At 52.6% G+C, this 24,926-nt stretch overlaps 1 protein-coding gene across 2 annotated transcripts; it reads right to left on the bottom strand.

Annotated features, from left to right (window-relative positions):
- Positions 1–9,514: 9,514 nt before the first annotated feature.
- On the bottom strand, positions 9,515–22,017 carry Scn2b (sodium voltage-gated channel beta subunit 2). Of its 2 annotated transcripts, XM_023721185.1 has the most exons (5): positions 21,772–21,838; positions 15,803–15,920; positions 14,255–14,421; positions 13,774–13,984; positions 9,515–13,144 (listed from the first exon to the last, which is right to left on the bottom strand). In XM_023721185.1, the coding sequence occupies exons 3-5, from the start codon at positions 14,402–14,404 to the stop codon at positions 12,945–12,947; spliced, it is 561 nt and encodes a 186-aa protein (XP_023576953.1). In that variant the 5' UTR covers positions 14,405–14,421; positions 15,803–15,920; positions 21,772–21,838; the 3' UTR covers positions 9,515–12,944. The 2 variants fall into 2 exon arrangements, with proteins under 2 accessions (XP_023576953.1, XP_004636514.1); XM_004636457.3 differs by lacking the exon at positions 15,803–15,920 and having other exon boundaries at positions 21,772–22,017.
- Positions 22,018–24,926: the final 2,909 nt, after the last annotated feature.

Below are 24,926 nucleotides of genomic sequence, written 5' to 3'. Positions count from 1 at the left end.
CCGCCGAGGCTGGGCGCCTGCAGCGGGAACCCGCGTCCGCCGCCTCTGGCCGCGTGGCTCCTAAGCCCCGCCGGTTTCTCCGGGCGCAGAGAACGGGCTTCCGAGGGCAACCTGCCCTACCCCTCGCCCACCATGCTCCGCGACTGCTTCACAGACCCTTGTCCTAACCCTCCGGGTCTGGTAGTGCGGGGTCTGCGCCCCCTTTCACAGACACACCCCACAGTTCTCCCTCTCCTATACCCACTCCCAACCTAGGCCATCTCCCTTCCCCCAAAACTCGGAACCTGCCGGAGAAACTTCCTCTGCCTCCCTTTTGAGGTGGCTGGAGGAGCCCGCATCCAGGTCTGAGGACTCAGGTGGCAGTTGGAACCGAGGAGACTTTTCCCAGACAGCCCGCGTTAGAGTGACCACTTCAAAAAGCTCCTGTAAGGTGGGGGTTCAGGAAATACCGCGGGCGTTCTCCACAGCACCCCTGCCTGCATCCGGGCCTTCCTCCTATACAGATTCTCTTTGCTGTTGAAGCATCGCTGTCCTTGGAAATCGCCGGTGCTTCCTGATCCACCCACCGCAGGCAGGCCACACACTCTGGCCACCCACCTTCTCAACCTGGGTCCACGGGTTGAGCCTTTTGGGACCTGGAGACGTAGGCAAAATGACAAGGCCTGTGTAGTCTCGGAGCGTTGCCACCTTCTTCTGTATCATTGTTGGAGCAGTAGAGTGGCTGGGGGACCCATTATTTATTGTAACTAGAACCCCAGGCAGGTCACATAACCTTCTTGCGAAGTCTCCACTCTTCTCCTGTCAGGTAGTGGGCCACACAGGATAGTCACCTCGTAGGACTGCCCAGAGCTCTGAGAGAGATGTATCAGTGCTTACTAGGGAAACGAATTCAATGCAAGATATAACAAATAACGTAAAAATTTACAAGATTGGCTTACCAGAGTCAGTTGTGAAAGAGTGCAAAATGCTTGTGTGGTGGACAGCCAAAGGACACAGCCCAAGGCCCAGAGCTCACCTTAGGGTCCCTTGTGAGTCCAAATCAGGAGGCCTAAGGGTGTGGGCTGGAGGCTGAAGATGACATCCAAGGGGAAGGTGAAGACTGGAGCTCCGGGGAAAAAAACAGAAGCAATCTTTCCTTCTTTCTTTCTCCTTTACACCATTCAATGACAAGCTGCCCTGGGCTGGGTCTTCTGTCTTTGGCAAATCCCTTCAGCCACACTCGGGAACTATGCTGCCGGTGCAGTTGGGTGTTTCTTGCTCAGGTTGACACTATAACAAGGAATAATTTAACTATCACAAGGGATGCTCAAAAGCTAGCATGTGCTTAAATAAAAAATTATTACAATAAAGGATACATGGCCATCAGTCCCCTTCAAAATACTACCCTCATCACTTTGGTCTTCATTTTATTTCTTCAGTACCAAACTTGGGACCTTGCACTATGCTGCTGAATTATATCCCCAGCCCTCTCCCCTCATCACTTTGAACACATATTCCAGTGCTCTTGCCACTAGCTGAAACAGCTCTGGAAGTGCTTTTTCATGAGAGTCTTTATGAAGTCTGATTTTTAAGAAAGACTGTAAATAATGTCTCTAAGTGTCGTCCAATGGAAAGGCAGGTTCAAAAAGAATAAGCTATGTCTTCTTCCACTTTAGTAACTGGCTCTGGTAGCTTGTGACTTCTGGTTCTTTCCCCCCAAGTCAAAATGACCTGAAAGGCACATGTTTTGAATCAGTTTGGGGCACTGAGACAGCCACTACAGTGCAACTAAGAATGCTTACAAGAGGACTTCCAGCACTGCTTCAGAAAGTGACAAGAGAAATTGCATAAGTGCACCTGAAGCAGTGGGGGGTGTATTTTGAGGGGGCTCAACAGCAACGTCTCTTTTACTATACTTTATTAATTTAAACATTCACGATAATTTTTTATGACATTGCACATAATACCCTCAGCCCTGGCTTCCAGGTGTCAGAGGCTCCCTTGCTGGCCCTCCTCTGGCCATGCCTTTCTTCCCTGCACAATGAATCCACTACACCCTTTCTAGACTGCACCTGAGATCTGGGACCCTGGAGTTCCAGTTGCCCTGGAACTGGAACAAACACCCTGTGCCAGCCTTTTTCCAGATCCACCCTCTGAAGGCTAACCCCACTAGCCATGCCCCCAGAGGCCTGGACAGTGGCCAAGGGAACGCTGTCTGCAGGTGATGGGGAAGGGAAGAACTTGATGCGCAGAAGGAGCAGTCCCATGAGAGACCCTGCTCCTGTAGGACCAAAGAGAACAGACCAGAGCATAGTTTAAAAAGTGCTATTTTGGACCTTGCCTTCCAGGTCATCAGAAAGGAAAATATGAATCAAAGAGGATAAAAGACCAACTTGACGATTTATTATCCCAATTTATAACATATTTAGACCTATATACCATTTTCACTTTTATACCTTCCCCAGACTGGACAAATATCAGAAATAGATCTGGCTGTGAAGGGTGAATGAGACGCCACTGCATGGAGAAGTACTTAGCAAGGTGATAGGCACTCGGTGAACACACAGTGCATTTGAGCTCAAAGAGGTCTGTGGCTTCAGAAGTCCTGACCCTGGATCCAGGCCTGCAGGCTTGCCCTTTCCTTCCCCCCAGAGGTCCCCACACTACACTAACAGGGCTGGCTTCCTCACGGCCTGCTTTATTTTTACAGCAGGGTCATGTTTCTCAGAGGAGTAGGCTGAGGTGAGACAGGAGGTGAGCCAAAGGGAAGGAAAGTGACCCCTGCCCAAAAGGGGGAGGGAGAGAGCTCAGGGATATCTTTAGACGTTGGTACAGAAAGGGGAAGCAGTCTCCTCTGGTGCCTTCTCCCCTGCTGTCACATTGCCCACGGCTTCTCATAGCTGGACAGGTCCTTAGGAAATCCCCCTGGCTCCAATGAGGAGATGGGCCCAGAGAGGTAGAATGTGTGGCCCAAGGTCACCTAGAAAGTTACTGGTAAAGGCAGAGGTGAAATTTTTCCATATTTGGTTTTGTCCCAGCTTTTCTCTAAAAAGCATCAGGAGGGCTCCTCCGCCACTGGACAGAAAAAGTGCTTGGGAAATGCATTAGTGGCTAGAGGATTTTTACATTTATAGAGCACTTTTCTCAAAATTTCTCAGAAACCTGGCCCATTGACCTAGCTGAGAGGCTCCTCCAGAGGATGCCAAGGAAGATAGGGTGACAAAAATCAGGGTTCCTTCTCTCTTGCCTTGGGGAAACTCTTGAGAAGCCCCCTTGAGCTCAGCCCCCTTTCTGCCTAGCTCAGGAACCCCTAGTCCCTGGGGGAGAGGAAGGGACCGCACTGGAGTGGTTCCTTTCCCTCTGCCTGCTGAAAATTCCTCGGAAAAGGTGGGTGTGACATCTGGCTAGAAGGCCCCCAGCCATGGCCTGACAGCTCAGATTCCTGAGGATACAGTAATGCACTCAGGTCTGGGTGCCCTGGCTCAGAAACACCTCGAAAAGCAAGCTTTTAGGATCAGAAATAGATTGAGCCCCTGCCCAGGACAGCAGCAAACTGTCGGTTCTCAGGCTGGCAGAGACAGGCTTGGGTTGAAGAGGGAGGAGATGGCTTTCAGGGAGATCCAAGGGGTCTCTAGGGAGCAGTCAACACTACTATCTTCTCTGAAGCCGGCAGCACACTCGCTGGTCACCTCCTGCCTTGGGTCCCTCCAAGAGGCCGACTTGAGGTTGGGTCTTTGTTTCCAGGTGGGGCTGCCTGAAGGAGAGCCAGTGTGAAGGGGGGCTAGTGTGGGTAGGAAGGGGACCAAGCCCCGCAACGGGAGCCTCGGAGGTGCTCTGCCACAGGAAGGCACTCGGCACGGAGCGGAGCGGGACCCCCTTCCACAGGTGACCAGGGCAACTGGACAGAAAGCTGCCGCCCCGCCAGTCCTCAGCGACCTGCCCAGGATCCTAAGCGGGAGGGAAACGGAGAGAGGGAGCTGCCTGCCCCATAGACAGGTCTCCGGGCTATTTTGAGAGGTGCTCCATCCAAGTAGCGGGAGCCCTGCAGGGAGCCTCTCTCCCCCACTCCCCTAATGCCCTTGCCTGCCATCTCCCTCTCCCGCCTCCTCCCCCAGAAGCCCTCGCGCGCTCCCGTCAGGGCATTGCAGGTAACGCGGCAGCTCCAAGTGCTGACTTGGCTTCTGGAGCCCGAACGCGTGGGCTCTGCAAGGAGCGCACCCCACGACTTCACCTCTCAGCTCTTCTCTGGTCTTAGATCAACACCCAGCGCTGCATCTGGGCCTCGCTTGTCCTGCTACCCCCGCCCCAACTTGCAAACAGAGTCCGGCCTTGGGACCGTGGAGCTGCATGCACCACATTCTCTGCATTAGAGTTAAATGCCCACAAATCCTTCTGCTACTTGAGTCAGGGCTGGACACACACTGCTGGACCAGTTTTCGGAGTCCTCGTTCTAGCGCACCTAGGTCTGTCTTCTGCCCCTCCAGGGCGCCTCCTCCAGCTCATTGTCCTCTGGCCGCCAGCCAAAGTCTCAACGTCCGCTGAAGTTTGGCAGGTGCAGAGGGGGTTAACAGGACAGCATGCACCAAACCAACTGAAGCCACGTGGCTTAGCAGGCTGGCAGGGAACACTGCTGCAAGGCCACTTCAGCCTGCACCGGATCCCCAAGTCCCTCCTGGCATTGCTGAGTTAGTGTACAGACAAAGTCTCTCTGAATCCTCCTCCCAGGACATCTTCATTTCTTCTCACCTCTCTCCACTTTCTAAGTGCTCTGGGCACAGGCAGGTAGGCAGCCACCTTCTCCATCCCTCCCTTCTGCTTTTTCTGCTTTCTGCCAGGTTCTGTCCAAACAACCTCTCAGGCAAAGGGGGATGGGGAGCCCCAGACAGATGAGCTCATGGGGAGGAGGGAGGCAGAGGAAGGAGGGAGCTAAACATCCTGACCAGAGAGATGCTCTCCAGACAATCCCAAGCTGGAGCGGGTTTGTGCCCACTTCCAGGAGCAGGCATATGATTTGCTTGTGCAGCTCAGAGACAGGGTGAGTCCTGGGCATCTCTTTATTTTGGGCCACGTTGGGGTGGGTTCTAAAGCCCTCTGGGGTAGAGTCTCAGCCACCTTGCCTAGTACCAGAGCTGTATTCACCTCTCTGCTTCATGGGTTCATGTCTCTCTACTCCTCATCAACAGGGGAGGGGGGCTTAGGAGGTGGGGTTGGAGGCAACGGGGGGGGGTTGTCATTCATTGCAACTACTGCCCATGGACCAGCATGTCCACTGATGGCCAGATGTCCCTCTGGTCCTCTAGATGGTCCTGCTCTAAGACAGAAGCACAAAGTGGTATAACTACCAAGCAGGACTTCCTAACTCTTCTGTCCCCATTTATCCTCTATGGACATTTTAGTGTCAGAGTGGTGGGTTTTATAAAGTGAGGGAGGGGACACTGTGGCATCTGGCAGAGAAGACCCTGCAGAGGAAAGAAGAGAAGTGGGGAGCAGGGGACAGCAGAGGGAGGGAAGGCCTGGGAGCAGTGTAGAGTCATCCTGGGGTGGAAGGCAACTTGAAGTTGGAGTGTGGCTCAGGCCGAGGAGGAGGGATGGAGACAGAGAGAGAACTGGCCAGTGGGTGAAGAAGATTCCCGGGCTTCTATAAGAAAGAAAAGGACCACAAGCCAAGAGCAAAGAAGGTAGCAACAGAGACCCAGGTGTTTGCATGGATCCTGGTCAAAGGACCAGGCCAGGTAGCCTTGGGAAAGCTCTGCACCGGCCCAACTAGCTCTGCATAGCAGCCCATCTCCTTTGTGAATGAAGGTGGCTGCGATGGCCTTTCCCCCACCCATTCCACAGTCTCCAGACTGCAGGAGCCAGCCCGTGGCCCCTTCTCATAGGGATGTGGTGACTCTGGATTCATGCACCCCCTGCGTTTGGATCGACCTTGGTGATTTGCCAATCATGTCGCCTTGTTTGTGTGTGTACTTAGTGCAGCATAGCCTCAGTTTCCTCCTCTGCTAAAAAATGAGAAAGGAAGGCACATTTTAGAGCTTGTTATGAAGATCAAGTAGGCTGATAGACATAAAACACTTAGTTTGGTGTCAGGCACAGGAAGGTTCCCATTAAATAGAGATTGTTCCTACTGGTCTAGCCAGTTGTTGCTCTCCAGCCCTTTTAGGAGGGACATGGAAACCACCAAGAGGATTAGCCCAGTAGGAAACACACGGTGTGTATGCTGGGGGTGTGAGGCTCACCCATAAAGCTAGGAGAAGGTGGTGCAGGGAGTACTTTTTTCCATACAGTCTTGCTTGGAAAGGAATCTTTGGCCTGGCTGGAGGGCCAAGGAAGGCAAGTTGGGCTTGACCTGACCTTTGGCAAGAAGCCCCAGGGACACCTGGCCTCAAATGTCCCACCTCTCCTGGCCACTGTCTCACTATATGAGTGGTTCTTCCCACATCCCCCACCCACACCACTGAAGAGCCAGGTAAAGAAGAGTTAGGTAAAGAGAACAGAGGTGGCCCTGGCCAGACTGTGATCAAGTAAGATGGCAAAGGGACAGGCCAGAGTCAGTCATATTTATTTCAGCAAGCAAAAGTTACTCCTACTTTTATCATTTGAGTCCTAAAATGAAGACTGCCAAGGCTCATTGTCAGCCGTTTTAAAGGATGCTCTGGTATAGAAATCTTCTCGACACCCCGCAAGCTTTGCTTACATACCTTCCGGGACAGGGATCTCATTACCTCCAGAAACCAGCCCTCTGTACTGCTCTGACTTACACTGAATCAATAGCTGCCTTGGCCAGCCAGTTCACCTTGGGGCAGAATGGAGCAGGTCTGATCCCTCTCCCCTATGGCTACAGCCCAGGCCAACAACCATGACATACACTTCTCCTCCTGGCTGAATATGCACCCCTTCTCTTCAATTTGTGAGGCAAACAGTTCCTAGTCTCCTTGTCCCTAGTCCCTTCACCATCTGTTTATGGGGACTTGTCCCAGAGGAAAAGCAGAGGCAGCTGCAGCTGGGATAAAGTTGATGCTGCCTGGGCTGTAGGGGAGACCCCCTCCTGTGGAATCCCAAGTAGCCTGGCTGAGTGTCCAGTGTCTCTTTCCTATTACCTTCTAGACTCTCAAGGTCGAATTGCCAGAGAAAAGGAAAAACTCTCCACAGCCACCGAGGGCCCCACCTCAGGCTCCTCTTCTGTCCTACTTCAGCTGTCTGTCTGCTACACCCCCACCCTTCCTCCCTCTTTTTGCCAGAGGTAGCCTCAGTCCTCCAGGGGAATGAAGTCCTAGGCAAGACCCCACGGGGACCTCCCCCATTGAAGCTATGCATTTGTCAAGGTGCAGGATGCTGATCTCAGTCAGGCATCCCTACCCCAGGCCTCCTGGGACTCTCATCCCCTGGGCAGCTGAAGCTTTTCCCTGGCATCAGTGTGATAGCAGGAATTCAGGGATGACCGGAACCTGAGTCAGGAAAGTGCAGACAAGCTTCCAGGGCTCTCTGAGACTTATACAGAGCCCTGCCACAGGGCTTCTGAGCCCCCAAGGTGCCAAGCGAGAAAGCCAGGTGACCTAGTGGGCTTGTCCACCTGTTCTGCATCCATCTGACCAAGCTGTGTCCCAGCAGGCCCAGCCTGCTTCTGTCACCTGAAGTATCTGGATGGCACCTCTGCCCTGGAAAGGGGGACCTATATACAGATCAACATGAGAAGCCATAGCAACACTGCAGGCGTGGGACTCTGGGAAGTGGAGCTGAAGACATGTGTCTTTTCCCCCATGGACAGCAGGTCAGCCTAAGGAAGATCTTTATCTGGGGGAGTCTTGGTTCAGGTCATTAGCCAGCTATGTGACTTCAGTCAAATTACTTCTCTTTTCTGAAAAACAGCCCTTAAGGAAGCATGAGTGAATGCCTCTACTAGATCAACTCAGGACTGCAGGGGACGGGGAAGGCAGGAGCCTGGGCTGGGGGTGCTGCTGTGTGGAGTCCTGCCAAGTGCTAGACCAAGCACTAGGGCTTGGCTATGGGACGAACAGCAGACTTGGAGCCTGCTGCAAGATCCTGTCTTTGTGTATAATGCAGCATGTGACCTTACACAAGTTCTAGTCCACTGTTTCCCCCTCAGGACAGTGGTGGGGCCAGGTAACTCTTTCTGGCCCAGATTCCTATCTCACTGTGGTGATACCACAGGATAGTGAAGAGATGGTGGGGGCTGTCTTCATACAAGACCTGCACCTTAGCTGAGAGACCCAGAAAGCCAGGGACCAATTCTGCGTGCTGGCATAAGAGTTAGTCTTTCCTCCAAAGTCAGCCCACTGTGCAATTAAAACTGCCCCTGACCCAGGACCCAAGCAGGCCAAAGAATATCAATTTAGGGAAGGACTTGAGCCAAGCCCAACTTCTCAGAAGCCAGACCAAGCCTACCCATGTCCTCCTCGTGTCCTTGGAGAAAAGCCGGCTGAGGAAGCTGCTGCAGCCTGGCTGAATTGTAGAGTCCTATATCGAGCCTGGAAGAAACCAAACAGCCTCCTCCCCAGTGCTTGGCCCATGTCCCTTGCTTCACTTTCCATATCTGTTGAATATAGAAACACCATCCCGGACATCCCATTCTTGGAAGAACTTTGGGCTCCAGGGCACAGATACCCTTCTAAACCAAGGCCCATTGGTTCTGCTAAGTTCCAGCCACCTTTGCTTACTGCTGCTGCATCCTTTCTGGCATCTTGCTCAGGGAGCAGTTGCAGTAGTTTTAGGTTTTAGTTCTGTCTATCCTCCTGGATTCCTGGTATTCCTGAACATCAGCCACAGCTAAGGGCCTCTGGGTCATCACAGAGCAGGCAGAAGTGAGAGAAACTGCAGTATTACCATACCTTTCAGCCATTTGAAACCTCCTGAGCAAAGGGGTGTGTGTGTGTGTGTGTGTGTGTGTGTGTGTGTGTGTGTGTGTGTGTGTTCTGGGATGGCGGAGCCTCTGTCCAGAAGGTTGGCTTTGATCTCGAAGTTCTCAATGCTGATTCAGCACTATGGAAATAGGATGCAGAAGTACATGTGTGGATGTGACAGGAGCAACCTGGATCTTCCCACCAGCCACTCTCCTCCGTGAAGTTGCACCAGGGCAGACTGAGCAGCTGCCATCTGTTTTTCTGGAGTGCAGAGCCTGCACCAGAGCTACTTGCCTAGTCAGATACTGTTGAGAGGAAGGATGGCCCATCTGTCTATAGAAAGAATAGACAACACCCCCAGAATAGTCAACCTTGGGTTCTTAAGGGTTGTCTTCATCCCAGAAATAACTGAGCGCCCTCCCAGAAGCAAGAGTTCAGCCTCCCTGTCCTGGGCAGCTTCCCACGATAGGTAGAGTCCAAGAAGGCTCAGGAAGATGAAGGGATAGAACATCTGTATGAGAGGAGAGTAGGTCGGCCTCAGAAGTCTTTAGATGACAGATGTGGCTGTGTTGATGGAATTACCAGAAAAAGGAGCACCAGGGGTCCCCACCAGGCTCCTGGCAAGCCCTCCACATAGCCTACTGTGAACCCCTGAAAAAAGCCACACTTTAGAGATGTCCAGGAGAGACGGTGTGTTTATTGTAGTCGACAGACACAAGCAATCACACAAACTATGGGAGAAACTTAGCCTGCTCTTGGAAGCAGATACAGTCCTGCAGCCGGGCCACAAAGGACCACTGAAGCTTCTCTCCCCTTCCAAACACACCTGCCAACCACCACACAGCATGTAAAGCCTAGATGTGCATAAAATCTTCTTACGCAGCTGGGTTTTCCCCTCCAAGTGCACAAAAAGCAAGAAGAACATTCCATAATTTGCCTTTGGTGAATCAACTCAAAACACTGAGAAGTGATTGCCCCTCCCTCTGCAGAGTAACTTCTGGGGTGGGTGTAGTGAGATGTTGTATATTTGTATATATAATATAGCTATACCTATACAGAGAGGCTATGTGCAAATGCATTGGCAAGCTTCAGTAAAGGAAGACATCAGCAAGAGGCACAGCAAGGGACACAGCCTGTCTATTCTTAAGACATAAGTAAGATGGAAGATCCCTCAATTTACCATCCATTTCTGTGGTCTGGGACTATCTTTTTGAACCTGGCCAGGATTTCTACTTGTCTCCCTGCTTATGCTTAACTTAGCTTTGCAAATATTTACCAGCCTGACCTCCCCTGAAGACTCACAGAGAGAAATATGGATCCAATCAGGTTTTCTTTTTTATAAGGTGGGACTAACTGTGATGAGTCCCTGGCTGGAGGGACAGATAGCTATCTCCAAAGCCAGTTCCAAGGCACCTCAAGGCATTTCAGTCCTGAAAAATTGTGCTTTGTTCTTGTCAGCTAAATCCCACAGGTTTACCAGCCCATCTCTCTTTGCAGTGGCCCTTAATTAAGAGGAAGAGACAGATGGGGAGGAGAGGGTTCTGGGAGAAGAGATGTGGAGGTGGTGGAGCAAGCCAACAGACTGAAGCCAGCAGAGCGTAGTGGTGGTGAGAGCATGCAGCTGGAAGTGGGGCTTGAACCCCAACTGCAGGGCAGGAACAGCTTGCTGGCATAAGCTGGAAGCAGGGTGGAGCAATGGCTGCTGCGTGAACATCTCACTGGCTTCCCACCTCCACTCCCAGAAGCCCCACTTCGCTCCCAACCTTGGTTCCCCGGGGAGTGAGGGAGGTCTGAGACCCCACCTGCTCGGGGCAGAGACAGAGAAAGAGAAAACTCAGAAATGTTGCAGGAGAATTAGAACTTTTTAGATGAAACCTAGGGAATCTTGTAAATAATCCCTCTAAGTCTTGGAAAAAGAAACATTGCCGACATCAGTGCAGATCCTCATTACCCAGGAGAGGAGGACAAATAATAAAATCTGTCAGCTGCAGCAGTGTGTCCACCGTCCCTGGTCTCAGCTGGCTTGAGGTGCCTACTGCCCTCCTCTCTGGCCCGGGATGGTTGACTTGAAGGATGGGTGGCATCCGCCTGCTCCAGGTATCCAATGGCTTAGCCCACCCCCATTGGCAGTGTGTTGATTGGCAGTTGGGGACTGAGCTGATGAGTTCAGAATCCGCTGGGACTGGGCTCTCCTCACCCGGGGTCTCTCCTCCTGCAGGTTGCCCATCCCTGACTCCAAGCCCACCCTGCCGGGCCTCTGCAGCCCTCTTTGCACTTGTACCTGCCCCCTTCCCTTTTCAAGGTCCTGGTTCTAGAATCTCTTCCTTCTCAACTTTCATCCTAGAAGCAGTGGCTATAGAGGTGGAAGTAGATTCACTGAAAATAATAATAATAATAATAATAATAATAATAATAATAATAATATCAATAATAATAATCTTAATCCTAAAGTGCTGACCTGGCAGTCTCCAACTCTGTTATGGCTTTGTGTGTGTCCCTGGCACCCAGCATGGTGCCTGACACAGAGAAGATGCTTAATAAATGGTTGTTGAACTAAAGTGAATTAAGCTGAATCTCCCATGTTATTGCCCCCACCCCAAATAGGCCATCTGATAGGCAGAAGCAGGGACTGGTCCCTGAGACTGTCACCACCCCTTGCTGTCACTATCCCCTGTTCCCAGACTCTGGACACCTACCTCCCTGAGCTGACAGGGGCTGTGCTCCTGGTGGGGGAGCAGGGCTAGATGAGCACCCTCACCCCATCTCCCCCTCACCAGACCCTAGAGGCCCACCCACCAGGAAAACTATGGCTGTATTGATTCAAAATGGAGGTCCCAGTGCTAGAGGAAGCAAGCCCCTCGGCCTCCCATCGCATGGAACTTCCACTCCCCAACACCTAAGAGACTTGGCTAACTTCAGAAGGTTCTCTGAGTCCACAGTTTCTGACCCAGTCTTTCTCCTTCTCCCCAGTCTTAAATGATTCCGTTCTAATGTGAATAAAATGGCAGTGAAAGTTGGTTCACACAGGTACTACTCTCTTCACTCACAAAGAAGCTGCTAGAGCAGAGGGGCAAGGGAATAAGGCTCCAGGAGAACCAAGGCTGGGCCTGGGCTCAGAAGCTCCTCAGCCCTGCCTCTTCCCTCCAGCCTTCCCATCCTCCCTCCTGGCAAAGTCGGACACAAGCCCTACTGAGGGCAACTGGAAAGCCAACCCAAGGCCTGAATCTTGGCTTCTCTTGACCCAGGCAAAGGTGGCGGCCCTGGAAGAGAAGGCAGCCTGAAGCCAAGCCCATTAATGACAGAGCCCCTCTCTTTAGACCCTCAGCTGGCTTTGACTTGGTTCTCCCAGTCCTTAGCAGGAAGAAGCATGACCCTACCTGGAGCTGCTTCTCTAGTTCTGTCCTCAGCAACATCCCCGAGAGGTCAGTAGCTGACAGCAAACCGAGAGCCTCCTAAGGGAGCAGCTAACAATGGAAACGAGGGCCAGAACAGAGCTTCCTGGGCCAAGGTTTGCGCCAGGTCTGCCTCAGCCCGCTTTCCTTCAGTGTCCTAGAATTGCACCATCCTCCCTCTCACATGCCCCTGCCCCAAATCATGAAAGCTTTCCTCACCCACAACCTGAGAGGAGGCTCTGGGCCAGGGGGAGTCCATGGGGCGCAGCAAGGCCAGAGCCAAGGCCTTCCGGAGGGCGCTCAGGCCAGCACAGGAGAGCTCTTCCTCTACACCCCAGGTCCTCCTGAAGCCACTGCCGGATCCATCCCTAGGTGGCTGGACAGTTGCCTTCTTCCACCGCTGCCTGCCCTCACCATCTTTTCTCTGAGACACCAAGACATGCCTCCTGCCTCCTCTCAGGACCGGCAGGGTGGAGCCCCTCTGTTCTTCCCCCCAGGGCCCACACATCCTGGACGCCATGGTAGGTTCTCAGATGGAAGAGAGGTGTGTTGCTCTTGGTACAGGGTGTGGGGTACGAAGTGAGGGGTTCATGAGGCCCCAGGGGTGCCCTGGAGTCCTGTTGAGGAAAAGCACACCAAGAGAGGGCAGCAGGGTCACACATACGGGGCAGAATGGGAGGAGGCGGGACACAGGGAGGGGCTGCAGGGGTCCCTGTTACTTGGTGCCATCATCCACATTGCCCTCGCCGTCCGTCTTGCCCTCCTCCTCGGTCTTCAGGTCATCTGTGCTCAGCTTCTGCTCCTTTTTCCTCCTCACACATTTGACCACCATCAGCACCAAGATGACCACAGCTAGGAAGCCCCCCACGGAGGCTCCCACGATGACCGCCACTGTGGAATCCCGCTCTGGGGGCTCTGGGGAAGCAAAGGAAGCAGACTCACTGAGCACGGGGGCTGATAAGGAGGGGGTCCTCTTTCCCACCACTGCTCCCCTAAGGAATGTGTTTACGGGAGGGAGAGTCCTGCCTTTGACCCTGGGTAAGACTCCAGCCAAAGCCTAACACCAACTCAAACAACTGACCACTGAGCACTCCCACCTGCATGCGATGCCAGGGCACCACAAAGCCCCAGAGGAGTCATTAGAATGGAGTGACAAAGAGCCTGACTAGACCTAAGCTTGACTCCAGATTGTACAGCTAATGAATTGTGTGACCTTAGATAACTCACCCTTTCTAGTCTCAGTTTCCTCATCTGTGACATGGGGATCCTAACTGTACCTCCTTTGTGAGGTCTTTATGAGGATGAAAAGAAAGGTTAGATTAGGCTGGAACATCTTAAGTGTCCAATACGTGCAAGCCACCATTATTTCTAAAGTCGTGATCAAGATCAGTATCCCTCTAAGGACTCTGAGACCTGTTTCCATGAGGGGCGGGGGGAAGAAAGTAGGTGGCTTCCACTCAGCTCAGGCTGCGCCACAGTGAGGAGGGGATGGCCTCCCACACGCCCTGAGCTGACACCAGAGAGGCTCAGCGCCCACCCCTCACCTTCCAGCAGGACCTGCAGGTAGATCTTGCCATGGCCCCGGTGGCGGTCGGGCGGGTTGGTGACATAGCAGTTGTAGATGCCCTCATCCTCCAGCTGCACGCTCCTCAGCGTCACAGACACATCATACTTGCTCGGGTTCCCTGAGAACTCTACACGGTCTCGGAACCGGTCCAGCTTCAGGTTGATGATCTTCATGCGGAACTGGAGGAACTGGAGAATGGAGCAGGGGGCAGGGCAGGCAGCCGGATGTGGAAGGTGCTACAGGCCTGGTGGGGAAGCCACCTCCTCCTATGCACCCTTTGATCTGGGAAGGGGCAGTTACCCCAGAAGGGCCACCTAGATGTGGTGTGTTCCTGTGTCAAAGCTCCCTGTGGCAGAGGACCTTGCCAAGTCCTCCGGGGCCTTGCTCCAGGCAGAAACAGGGATGGGGACGGTGACTCACCTTGTAGGGCCCCTACTTTCCTGTGCCCTGGCACTTACCATCTCCTCTGAGCAGTTACTGCATTCCTGGTACGTCCAGTTCAGGGAAAACTGCTTGTGGTTCACAGTGTAGCAGGAGTTGAAGGTGCAGGACAGGCGGGCATCGGAGCCATTGAGGATGCTGAGGGTGGTAGGGACTGTGACTTCCATGCTCCGCCCTGATGGCACTGCAGACAAAGCCAGGAGCTGGTGAGGACTCTGGCCAGGAAAGGGCAAGCCCTCTGGCCCGTGGGACAGGAGAGGGAGGCAGAGTGGCGCTGTGGCAGGTCTCTCAAGCCAAGGACAGAGGGCCCCAGTCTTTTCCAAGACCACTGCTGGGCAGCCCCTCTACCTGGCCCAGCTCATTTGCCAGCTGAATAGGGTGTTTCACTGTGCTTGCCTCAGTTCCCCCCTTTGTCCCCACACCTTCCCGACCATCATTGCTAGGCCAAAGCCCTTCCAGCTGAGGCTCCAGTGCCCCACATTGGACAGGCAGCTGAGGAAAGACAGGGACTCAGGAGGTCTTGTTCACTTTATATGCCCAGGGATGAGGCAAGTAGTGTCCTAGCCCAGCCCAGCCCGTCACTATTCTCAGAGTGTAACAGGCAGGAGAGAGGGCAGAGGCGCCTTGGGAAGAGTGAGGTATCCCAAAAGAGGCTCTGTCCTGAGGACCAGCTGCCAGGCCTCTAGGGACACGAGTACATTTTGAAGATGGCAATCATGGAAACACCCTGCAAGGAACTGGTTCAGGCTGACAGGTGGTGGGGTGGTAAGCACAGGTCCTGAAGAGCCCGGGGAGAGGCACCAAGTTGGGCCAAGAGATAGGAGCGCTGAGCTGAGAGAGGCCCGGCCGGCTCTGGCGTTCTAAGCAGTACAGGGCCTATGCGGGGCAGATGCTGCAGATAGGACTTAGTAGTCAAGGAGACATCTACTTTTGGGGTCACAAAAATACCTCCTCCAAAGTTACCCTCGGGCATCTCATTTGCTCCACGCTATACCTGATCCTGATTCTAAGATTCTCTGCCAGTGCTGTCACAGCCTCTACCCAAGAGACTAACTTAACAGGACTCAGTGGTGGAATGCTTACCTAGCACCCGCAAAGCATGAGGTTCAGTTCCCTGCACCACACACACATGCACATGCACAGACACACACACACACACACACACGCACACACACACACACACACACACGCACACACACACACACGCACACACACATTCATGCATGCAAAATCATTAGCAGAAATATGCAACATCATTCATTCACTCATTTACTAAGGACCTACAAATAACCTACTATGCGCAAGGCCATGGGATTACCATGAAGCAGACACTGCTTGTGTTCTGGAGAGGGGGGACAAACAGTAACAAGGAAAAGACAAAAATGTGGCTGGAGGGAGTGATCCACACTGTGCACTCTGAGGACCAAGCCGGGCAGAAAGGAGTGGCTTTATTCAAGCTGCTCCAGGAAGACTGCTGGAGAGGACGACGTCCAGCAGTGCCCAGCACAAGTGAGGGAAGGAAGTGAGGACCACGGCAAGGGATGCACTGAGGGCAGCGTTCCAACCCGCATCATCTGAGGAGGGACAGAGGGATCAAGGGGTGAACAGTGAGGCCTGATGTCAGAGCAGGAGGCCAGGACTGGGTCACAAAAGGCCTGCCCATGGCGTTTGGGGTACCTCTGCCTGAGTGGAACAGGAAGTCACTAGAGGGCTCAAGGGTGGGTTGGAAGGAGGGCGCCTGGCTGGAATTTCAGCCCTTGATATGGGGACAACATACACACAGGAATAGGTTAGACTTGGATTCCATACCAGCTCTGCCGCCATCTGCTGGCAGAAAGTAAGTAAGCTCCTCCCGTTCTCTATGCCTCAGCATCCTCCCTGTGAACACGCCAACAATGCCCTCCTTGGGGTTGTTCTGATAACTAAAGCAAGCAGGGTATGTTCAACACGAGGTGACTGGTACTATCTTGCACTATCCTCAGGTTCTACCTCATGTGCAGGAAGGGCTTTGGAGGGGCATGGAGTCTGGGCCCAAGGGCACATTGGAGATGGACCCCTTGAGCTGGCCCCTCGGGACTCGCGTGTCCCCAGGGCAAGAGGCAGGGCAGAGTGGCAGGACTTAAGGGCAGGAGATGCTCTGAACTGCTAATCCCTCCACCAAATCCCTGACGGAAGGACAGGCTGCGGACCTCACCCCAGGGCAAGGACAGCACGTACAAGCTAAGTGCTCATTAGGGGAGCACCAACTAGGGAGGGTGAGTGGGCCCACGGGAGGAACAAAGCCTAGTTCTCACCCCCTGCGCTTTCATATCCATTCTGAAAGCGCCTGGCCCAGTACCAAGCAAGGAGGAGGTGTGCAGAAAATGCCAACACCACCCCCGCTCTGCAGAGGCTGAGAAATCTGCAGGAAGATGGAAGCTTGTCCTGAGTTTACCTTCTGTCCCAAGAACGCCCTGTCTTTCTAGCCTCTTCCCTTGCAAGGGCTGCCACCTCCCCGGGACCCCCTGAACAAAAAGGAAGTGCCCTGCCACATATGACAGGCCTTTTCGATTCCACCCTCCTCAGGCCCATGGCAACCCCAGGCAGCACTCTGGATTCAAGCTTGAGCCCTACCAAGGGACCAGCACACTACCATTGCGTAAGAAGGCAGAAAGCGCTAGGGAGGCCTCGCCTAGCTGGCTGTGCGGTAGAGGTGCAATGCAGGCTCTGGTTCATCCTCCCTGTCACAGGCACCAGGTTGGAAACATGTGCCCTCTAGTGGTCACAGAGGTCAAGCGTCAACTTCCATCTGTAGGAAGGAAGAGGGGTCACCAAACCAGAAGATGCCAGATCTGGCTGAACCCCAGCATTTGTAGATCTGGTGCCATGATTTGACCTCCAAGGAAAGCAGGACTGAGGGAGAGGTGCACAGAGAATAGTAACAAGCCAAGGCCAGGATCAGGGTTGTTCCTCCCAGTCCAAGATGCAACTGAGGGCCGCACCAGAACCCCAGAGGCTTGGGATGAGGGGCCTGGGGTCTTCCACCAGTCTGAAACCACATGAAAGACCAGGAAACCTTTGCTCAAGGTCAGAGTTGTGAACAGCATCCTGGGCTCGGCATTAACTCTGCCGCTTTGGGAAGGGAGCAGATGCAGGCTCACAGAGAGGCCTTCTAATAAACACAGATGCCCACGAAGTGCTGACGAGGGCCTGGCATAGGATCAGCACTATCTGCACTCACAGTGACCCTCTTATCTCTCCCACTTTCCAGGTAAGAAAATGGAGTGCAGAACGGTTCGATGAATAGCCTAGATTCACAGCTGGTGTATGACAAAGCTATAATGTGAACTCATGCTGTCTGGCTCCAGACAGGGGAGAAGGGTCGAACCTGCCTGGGGAAGCAATTGTCATTCCAAGGCATCCTAGGGAACAAGTCTCCTGAAGTCTACATGACAAGCCCAGCCTTCCAACTTCCTGTCCCCAGCTCCAAGCTGGCTGACCAGCAGGGAATGGACCTACTCACATGAACATCCCCAAAAGGGATCCTGAAGCTTACCTATGTCCCCCTGGGACAAGGCCTGCTCACGGAGAGGATCATCAACAGAGATGCAGTAAGAATGTGACATCTGGTCTTAGCTTCCAAACATCACCAGCGCTGGGTACCCTGTCCAAGGTACATCTGGCCACCCACAGGCAGCCATGTGTCGCTCATTGCTCTAACTCACTCATCTCACAGAGAACCTGAAAATTTGCTTGTCTGCTACGCTTTCAGAAGCCAGAAGTCAGCTCCCCTCATTCCCCATTCCAACTCTACTGCAATCGATGAGGTAGGTTTGTTTTATTCTTGGTTTAAAGTACCTGAGCAGAGAAATTATCTCCTGGACCAGCCCTTGCCTTCCAGGCAAGTGTGACATCCAGGCCATGTCCTCATTTGCATGGCCTTAGCATGCGGACCCTCCCTCCCCAGGACTCCTTCCCTCCCACATAACCAGGGCTCCCTCCATCCCTCCCACCCCCAGGGCTCCCTCCCTCCCACCCCCACGTAGCCAGGGCTCCCTCCATCCCTCCCTCCCTCCTCCAGGGCTCCCTCCCTCCCTCCCACCCCTAAGTAGCCAGGGCTCCTTCCATCCCTCCCTCTCACCCCCAGGGCTCCTTCCCTCCCACCCCCACATAACCAGGGCTCCCTCCATCCCTCCCTCCTCCAGGGCTCCCTCCCTCCCACCCCCACGTAGCCAGGGCTCCCTCCATCCCTCCCTTCCTTCCCTTCCTCCTCCAGGGCTCCCTCCCTCCCTTCCTCCCACCCCCACATAGCCAGGAGCAACGGGGCCTCATCACTCTTCACCTCCAAAATTCGGTGGCACCTTGCTGTTCTCAGGACCAAGTCCAGACTTTGCCACAGAGATGGCACACCCCCGAGCCCTTTGCCACCTGAGACCAACCTGTTCCCAGCCTCATCTTTGACCAGCTCCCCTCCCTCTATCCCTTCACTTCAGAGTCCCCAGAGTTCTGATCCTTCCTACAAATGTTTCCCTCTTGCCTCCTGATCTTTGCACATCATTTTGCTCCAGGATGGGGAAGGATGCTTCAGGAGGCTTCATTCACCCTCTGCCCTGGATTTCTCCCACATACCTCTTAGGTACCAGCTCAGCAAGCATCAACTAGGCACCAGCTTTCCTGCATCCTGCCCCCTCCCAAGCCATGTCCCTCTCTTCCCTGATCTTCATTGTGACTTGGAGGCAGAACGGCACATTGGCCAAGTCAGGGGCTCCAATGCCCCATCTGATCTTAGGCCACAGAGTTAATTTTCCAACAAGTCTTTCTTCCCCTGTCATACAGGAGACAGTAATAGGACCTACTTCCAGGGGACACTGAAGATTTAATGACCCCTTACATATATAAGGCTCATCCCTAAAGGGCCTAACATAGCCCTTGACAAAAGGGGGCTGCCCTTATTACCAATGTTGCTAATATTGTTACAGTGCACAAAGTTGTGTTGCTATTATTTGTTTATGTGCTTATGGCCCTCGAGAGGCTTTGAGGACCTAACCAACTTGTGTTCATCATGGTTTCCCTAGGCCTCATAATAGTAAGTGCTCAATAAAATTCTGTTGAAAGCCAGGCATGGTAGGATATACCTAAAATCACAATACTCAGGAGGCTGAGGCAGGAGAATCACTGCAAGTTCAGCCTGGGCTACCCAGTGAGCTCAAGGCCACCCTGAACTAGATAGTAAGACTCTGTCTTAAAAAAAAATGGTATTGCTGACAGAAAGGAAAACATTTCCCCTCCATGTCTAGGCGCCTCTTGCTAGCAGCAGGTACGTGCAGGGGACTTCCATGAGGACAGAACCACTTTGCAAGCCCACCTTCCATAACCTGGACTTTGGTAACCAGGGATGGAGCTGCAGAATCAATCAAAGATCTTGAGAAAAACTCCAGGGAGCCCAACCATTCAAAAAGTTTCTCGTGCCGGGGAGATGGCTCAGTGGAATAAGCGCTTCCGTGGCAAGCAGAAGGGCCTGAGTTCTTCCTTAGGCCTGCTCTTCCTCTTCACTAGTTCCACGATCATCACCACAAGTCCCACGCTGTCGGCCCCTCCCTCAATATTCGTGGCATCCCTTGACCAGTGTCGCTACAACTGCCAGAGTCCCGTGGTCCAGGCCGTGCACAGCCTCGGAGTACAAGAGGCCGTCAGGTTCAAATTCAAGGTCTCTTGTTCCTGCATCTCCAGGTCTGGTGAGGTTTTAGCTTCCTGTCCCATCCCTCACAGCCCCTACATCCAGATCTCTTTATCCCAGGCTCCATCTCCTCCTCAGCCTGAAGTTCAGGGTCCTGGCTGCGTTCTTCACTTAGAAATGGCTCTCACAGGTCATCTTCCTTCTCATAGAATGTTCTTCCTAACTCCTGAAAGACAGTGCCTACCCTTTAGCTCCAGGCCACTCACCCACCTGCCTCCTGTCCACACTTAGGATTCTTGGGTCCATTGCCATCAACAGGGCAGTACCACTTCTTGAATATAGAGGGCAGTAGAATCCCAGCATTTAAGACCGGCATTTACCGAAGCCAGACACACAGGAGTTCAAATCTCAGCTCCACTTTATGCTGGTCATGCGACCCATTGGGGAAATCACTTAACTTCTCTGTGCCTCTGTTTCCTCCTTGAAGCATGTGTATAACAGTATGTATGTCTTAACAACTGCTATTAGCACTAAGCATAAGCCCTATGCTTAGGCTCATGGAAAGCCCTCCCACCTGTTTTGGAGGACCCAACAACACTAATATCCTTTCAGCAAGGTTAACTACTGCTGACCCTGCTGTGTGCAGGTCACAAATGCACCAGAAGGAGGCACTGTCCAGCTTACCCATGAGAGATCTGAGGCTGGTGGGAGCCAAGGAACATGCCGGTGGTTAATAAGCAATAACAAGGGAGGCTGGAAACCCCAAGGTTAAGCCTCTACAACATTTCTGCTCTGTTGTTAATGTGCCCACTAACTCAGCAAAGCTAGTAGACCTCATGGTGCGGGCTGCCAGGGGCTCTGCATGACTCCACTTGGCACTCCTGCCCAATGCCCAGCATACCATGCCACAGAGAAAGAGAGCAAGCCACTGTGGTAGGGGACATTCCCACTGGCAATCTGTGGACCTGGCCCTTGGGAAGCAGCGAGGAAGTGCAGGAGCAAGAACAAAGTTATCTATAAAACGACTTCCAAAGAATTTTCTAGCCCACCTGCCCATCGGGAAGTCTATGACTGGTCAAATATGAAATCAACATTTGAGGCCACTGGACAGGACTGACAGACAGGCCGGCAACCACCTGGAGCTGAACAGTCGGAAGACTGCTCTGAAGGGCCTCACACAGCCCCGGGCTCCTCCTCCTCCCCTGAATCTCTGCCCCTGCCCCTCTCTCCTTCCAGGAGCCCAGCCCAGGCACCTCTCACATCCATCCTCCTCCCCCTCTGAGACTGCTCCTCGAGCCTGCTTCCAGTCCTGCTCACACACATTCCGACAAACCAGGGGGACAGACTCTCAGGACGCCAGACCCAGACTCAACTTTCCGCCCCCATCTCTCCCAAACACTGTTCTTGAATACCCTAAAATCCATCGGATTTCAAGGACCCGGGTTCGCAAAAGGCAGAAGTCCTTCAAAGAAGCAGTCAGTCCCAGGACCCTCCATCCACAGGAGCAAATAATAATAATAATAATAATAATAATAATAATAATAATAATAATAATTTAAAAACCCACAGACACACCGGGTATCATCCTATCCTCCACCCCACCCCCCACATGAGTCCACTCAGGGAATCCAAGACAAATCGCCTGCCTTGACAATTTTCACCTCGCAGCAACGCTCAGAGCCCCCAGCCAACATTTCTGCAACCCAGTCATCCCAGCAGTATGCAGCCGGCCGTGTCCCTGCAGCCCCCTACACCTCCCTTCCCAAGGACACCGAGGGAAGCGCTAACGATGTCTCTCTTCCTTTCTGCCCGCAGCCCCCCGCCCAGGGAGTTGGGCCTCTGGACCCTCCGGAGCATGCAGATGTGGGTCTAACTTACCCAAAGTGAAAAAGAGACTGAGCCCCGTGAGACCGAAGGCAGGGCGAGGTGGCCAAGCAGCCCCGCGCATTTTCCCAGGCTGAGGTGTTCAGCGGTGGGCTCTGGGAGGGGGTGGTTGGAGGGACCAAGGACAACAGGGGAGGAACGGTTAAATGCTAAAAGAGAAAATGCACGGGCGTACTTCGCAGACATACACAACATCAGGGAAGCTTTATTTCCATCTCTCTAATATGGCCGACTCGTATGTGGCTGCTAAAAGGAGAGGGGGAGTGTGTAACGGAGAGAGAGGGAAAAAGGGGGATAGAGTAAATATTATGGTTGGTGGATTTCAAAAGCAGGTGGGAGGGCACAGAAAGTCTTCCTGCGAAGAACAGAGTTGCCAGGAATTTTTGTGCTCTGAAACAAGAACTAAAGCAAATATCACAAATATTCCTTCACCTGGAATTTTTGGATTTTGAAAGCTAATAGAGGAATCCATTTATTTCCAAGCTGCTACAAGGGGAGAGGACCTTCTTACTTTCACCTAAAGACATCCCCTTAAAAAGGCCAAAAAAAAAAAAAAGGAAATATTTGGTTTTTTTGTGTGTTATTTGGAAAGGGTTCAGGCAAGTGAGTCAGAGAGAATTTCAAGAAGTAGTAGTTCCTCCTTATTCTAGCATTTCCAGGGAAAACAGAACAAGCACGGGAAGCTTGTGCAAAAGCAGTCCTGAGTGTAACAGGTCTTGTGGGACCCTGATTCAAATACACCAACAAGAGAAACATTCTTTAGACAATGGAGAAAAATGAATATGGCCTGGATATTAGATTATATTAGTGAATAATTCTAAATTTTGTACAGTGTAATTAAAATATATTGTGGTTGCGTTCACCAGTGTCTTTATTGGTTAAATATACACACCGGAGCATTTACAGGCGAAGTGATATAGTGACTAGAATTAGCTTTAAAATATTCCAGGAAAGAAAAGAGAGGTAGAAGTGGGTGCCATCAAAGTAGACAGCTTGATGGTCCGAACTCATTGGTGATTGGTAAACATTTATTATCCAGTTTTGTGTGTGTGTGTGTGTGTGCGCGCGCGCATGTGTGCACGCATGTGCACATGGGCTCAAAACATTTGAAAAGGGAAGGAAATAGTAGGCGTAATTGTCATAAGTGGGCAAATCGAGGTGGGGACATAGCAAGGTGGTTGTCAAGTAGAATAGAGACTCTGCAGCAATGCCACCCATGTGCCAAGGAGGGAGAGGGGCATGTTTCTGGGCACCAACTCTGTGCCTAGTACTTGACATATAGTATCTCATTTTAATCTTAAACCTAAGTCTCTTTCTTTCTTTCTTTCTTTTTCTTTCTTTCTTTCTTTCTTTCTTTCTTTCTTTCTTTCTTTCTCTGCTCCTTTAATTGCAAATGAGGAAGAAGCTCTTAGGACTTAATTTACCCTTTTACACGCGGTAGGTAGTTAGGCGCCAGGATTTAAGCCAAGGCCCGGGTGAAGCACTGGCTATTTCCACTCATCCACATTGCTTATTACTCAGGGCTGGGACAAGAAACCAGCCCTAAGGTTGTTTAGAACCCCAGGGAAGAAAACACTAAGATGACAGATGAAGACATTAGCGCCTGAAGATGTTACAAAGGGGCAAAGGGCAGAATGTGGAGGAGCAAGGCGAGAGTCCTGCACAGTGCCTGGCAGAGTGGACCTTAAACAAGTGGCCACCAACTGCACAAGGCTGACCAGGCTGCGGAATTTGGAGAGATCAGACTGCGTGAAGGAAGTGAAATCTAGCCAGGATCACTACAGAAGGGGTAACGGGAGCCAGAGTTCAGAAGCAGTTGCCAGAAGGCAGGGTGGCCAGCTGCCCTCTGTGTGCCTGCCAGGATCCCACATGGATTGGCCCCAGGAGCTTCCTCCCTTCAGTAGGGTCTGGCTCCAAAGGGATGGTCCAGGAGAAGGAATTTCAGGGAAAAAGGGGAGCGGTTAGCCTGGGGGGGAACTTCAGTGCCACCCCTGGTGCTATCCCTGTGGCCCTTGACCCCAAGGCTCCAAGCATGCCCGGAGGCACGACCCGCTCCAGCCAGCCGGGCTCCAGCTCTGACTCAGGAGGGTCCCACCGAGCCCAGTTCACAGCACCAGCCTGCAAGCTGCCCCACACACTTTTCAGCCCAGCCCTGCAGCCAGAGATTTTTGGTTTGATGTAACCGGCCTCCTTCTTTTTCTTACGCAGCCAAGGGTGCCTGGGAGGCCCAGAAACTGAAGGAAGCAGCTTCTGCCTCTCACTTGATTGCAACAGCAGGTCCAGAGGCTTCTGCTCTGGAGGCAACAGAGGCAAGACATGAATTCAGTGGGCGCAGGGGCCCAGGGATGAAATGCCAACACTTGGGAGGTGGAGGCAGCAACAGGATCAAGTATTCAAACCCACCTGAGCTTGCAAGAGTAAATTCCAAGGGGGGCTGGCAGGTTGAGGCTGGCAGAGAGGTCAGGAGAGCTGCTGCAGGAACCGCCCCCCAGCCCAAGCCACCCCCCATCCGGATCTCTTGTACCCCTGTGTTGCAAGGGAGTAAGCCTCCCCTAGGAAACAATAAAAAGCCTGGGCAGCAAAAACGCAGAGATATTGTGTTGAATGAAGACACCCATATCTAAGATGGGCTTTAGAAGCTCTATGGTTTTGGCATTTCTGCCCAGTGCCATTGATCACTACCATTTTATTGGACAAAGCTCAATTCTGTAGCCTACTAGGAGAAGCAGGGTTTCAAAGAACCCAAAGGAAGCAGTCTCCTATTGATGTTCGTGCTCCTGTGGAGGCCACAGGGCGCTTCCCAGTTAACAATGTGGATTTCGAGCCTAACTTGTGAAAGTGCGGTTCCTGGGCCAGCATACTAGTGTCGCCTGGGAGCTCGTTAGAACCCAGCTGGGTGTGATGGCACACCCCTGTAATCCCAGTGACATAGGGAGAAAAACTGATCTCAGCTGGGTGACCTCCGAATGATATAGGGGGAAAATGAGCTCCTAACCTGACTTGAATGAGTTCGTGTTCTCTAAAACCGAAGAATGAATTTTAGGAACAAACGGAGGTTATGAGCAGAATATATTTATTGAGGGCAAGAAAGCTCCTGTCTGAGAGAGGGACAGGAGGAGGGTCTGAGCAGGTTGTCCCCGGGAAGCTAT

Source organism: Octodon degus, unplaced genomic scaffold (genome assembly GCF_000260255.1).
Source record: "Octodon degus isolate 3935 unplaced genomic scaffold, OctDeg1.0 scaffold00080, whole genome shotgun sequence".
NCBI lineage: Eukaryota > Metazoa > Chordata > Mammalia > Rodentia > Octodontidae > Octodon > Octodon degus.
The sequence above is the reverse complement of the archived record's forward strand: the minus strand, read 5'-3'. Positions and strand labels throughout refer to the sequence as shown.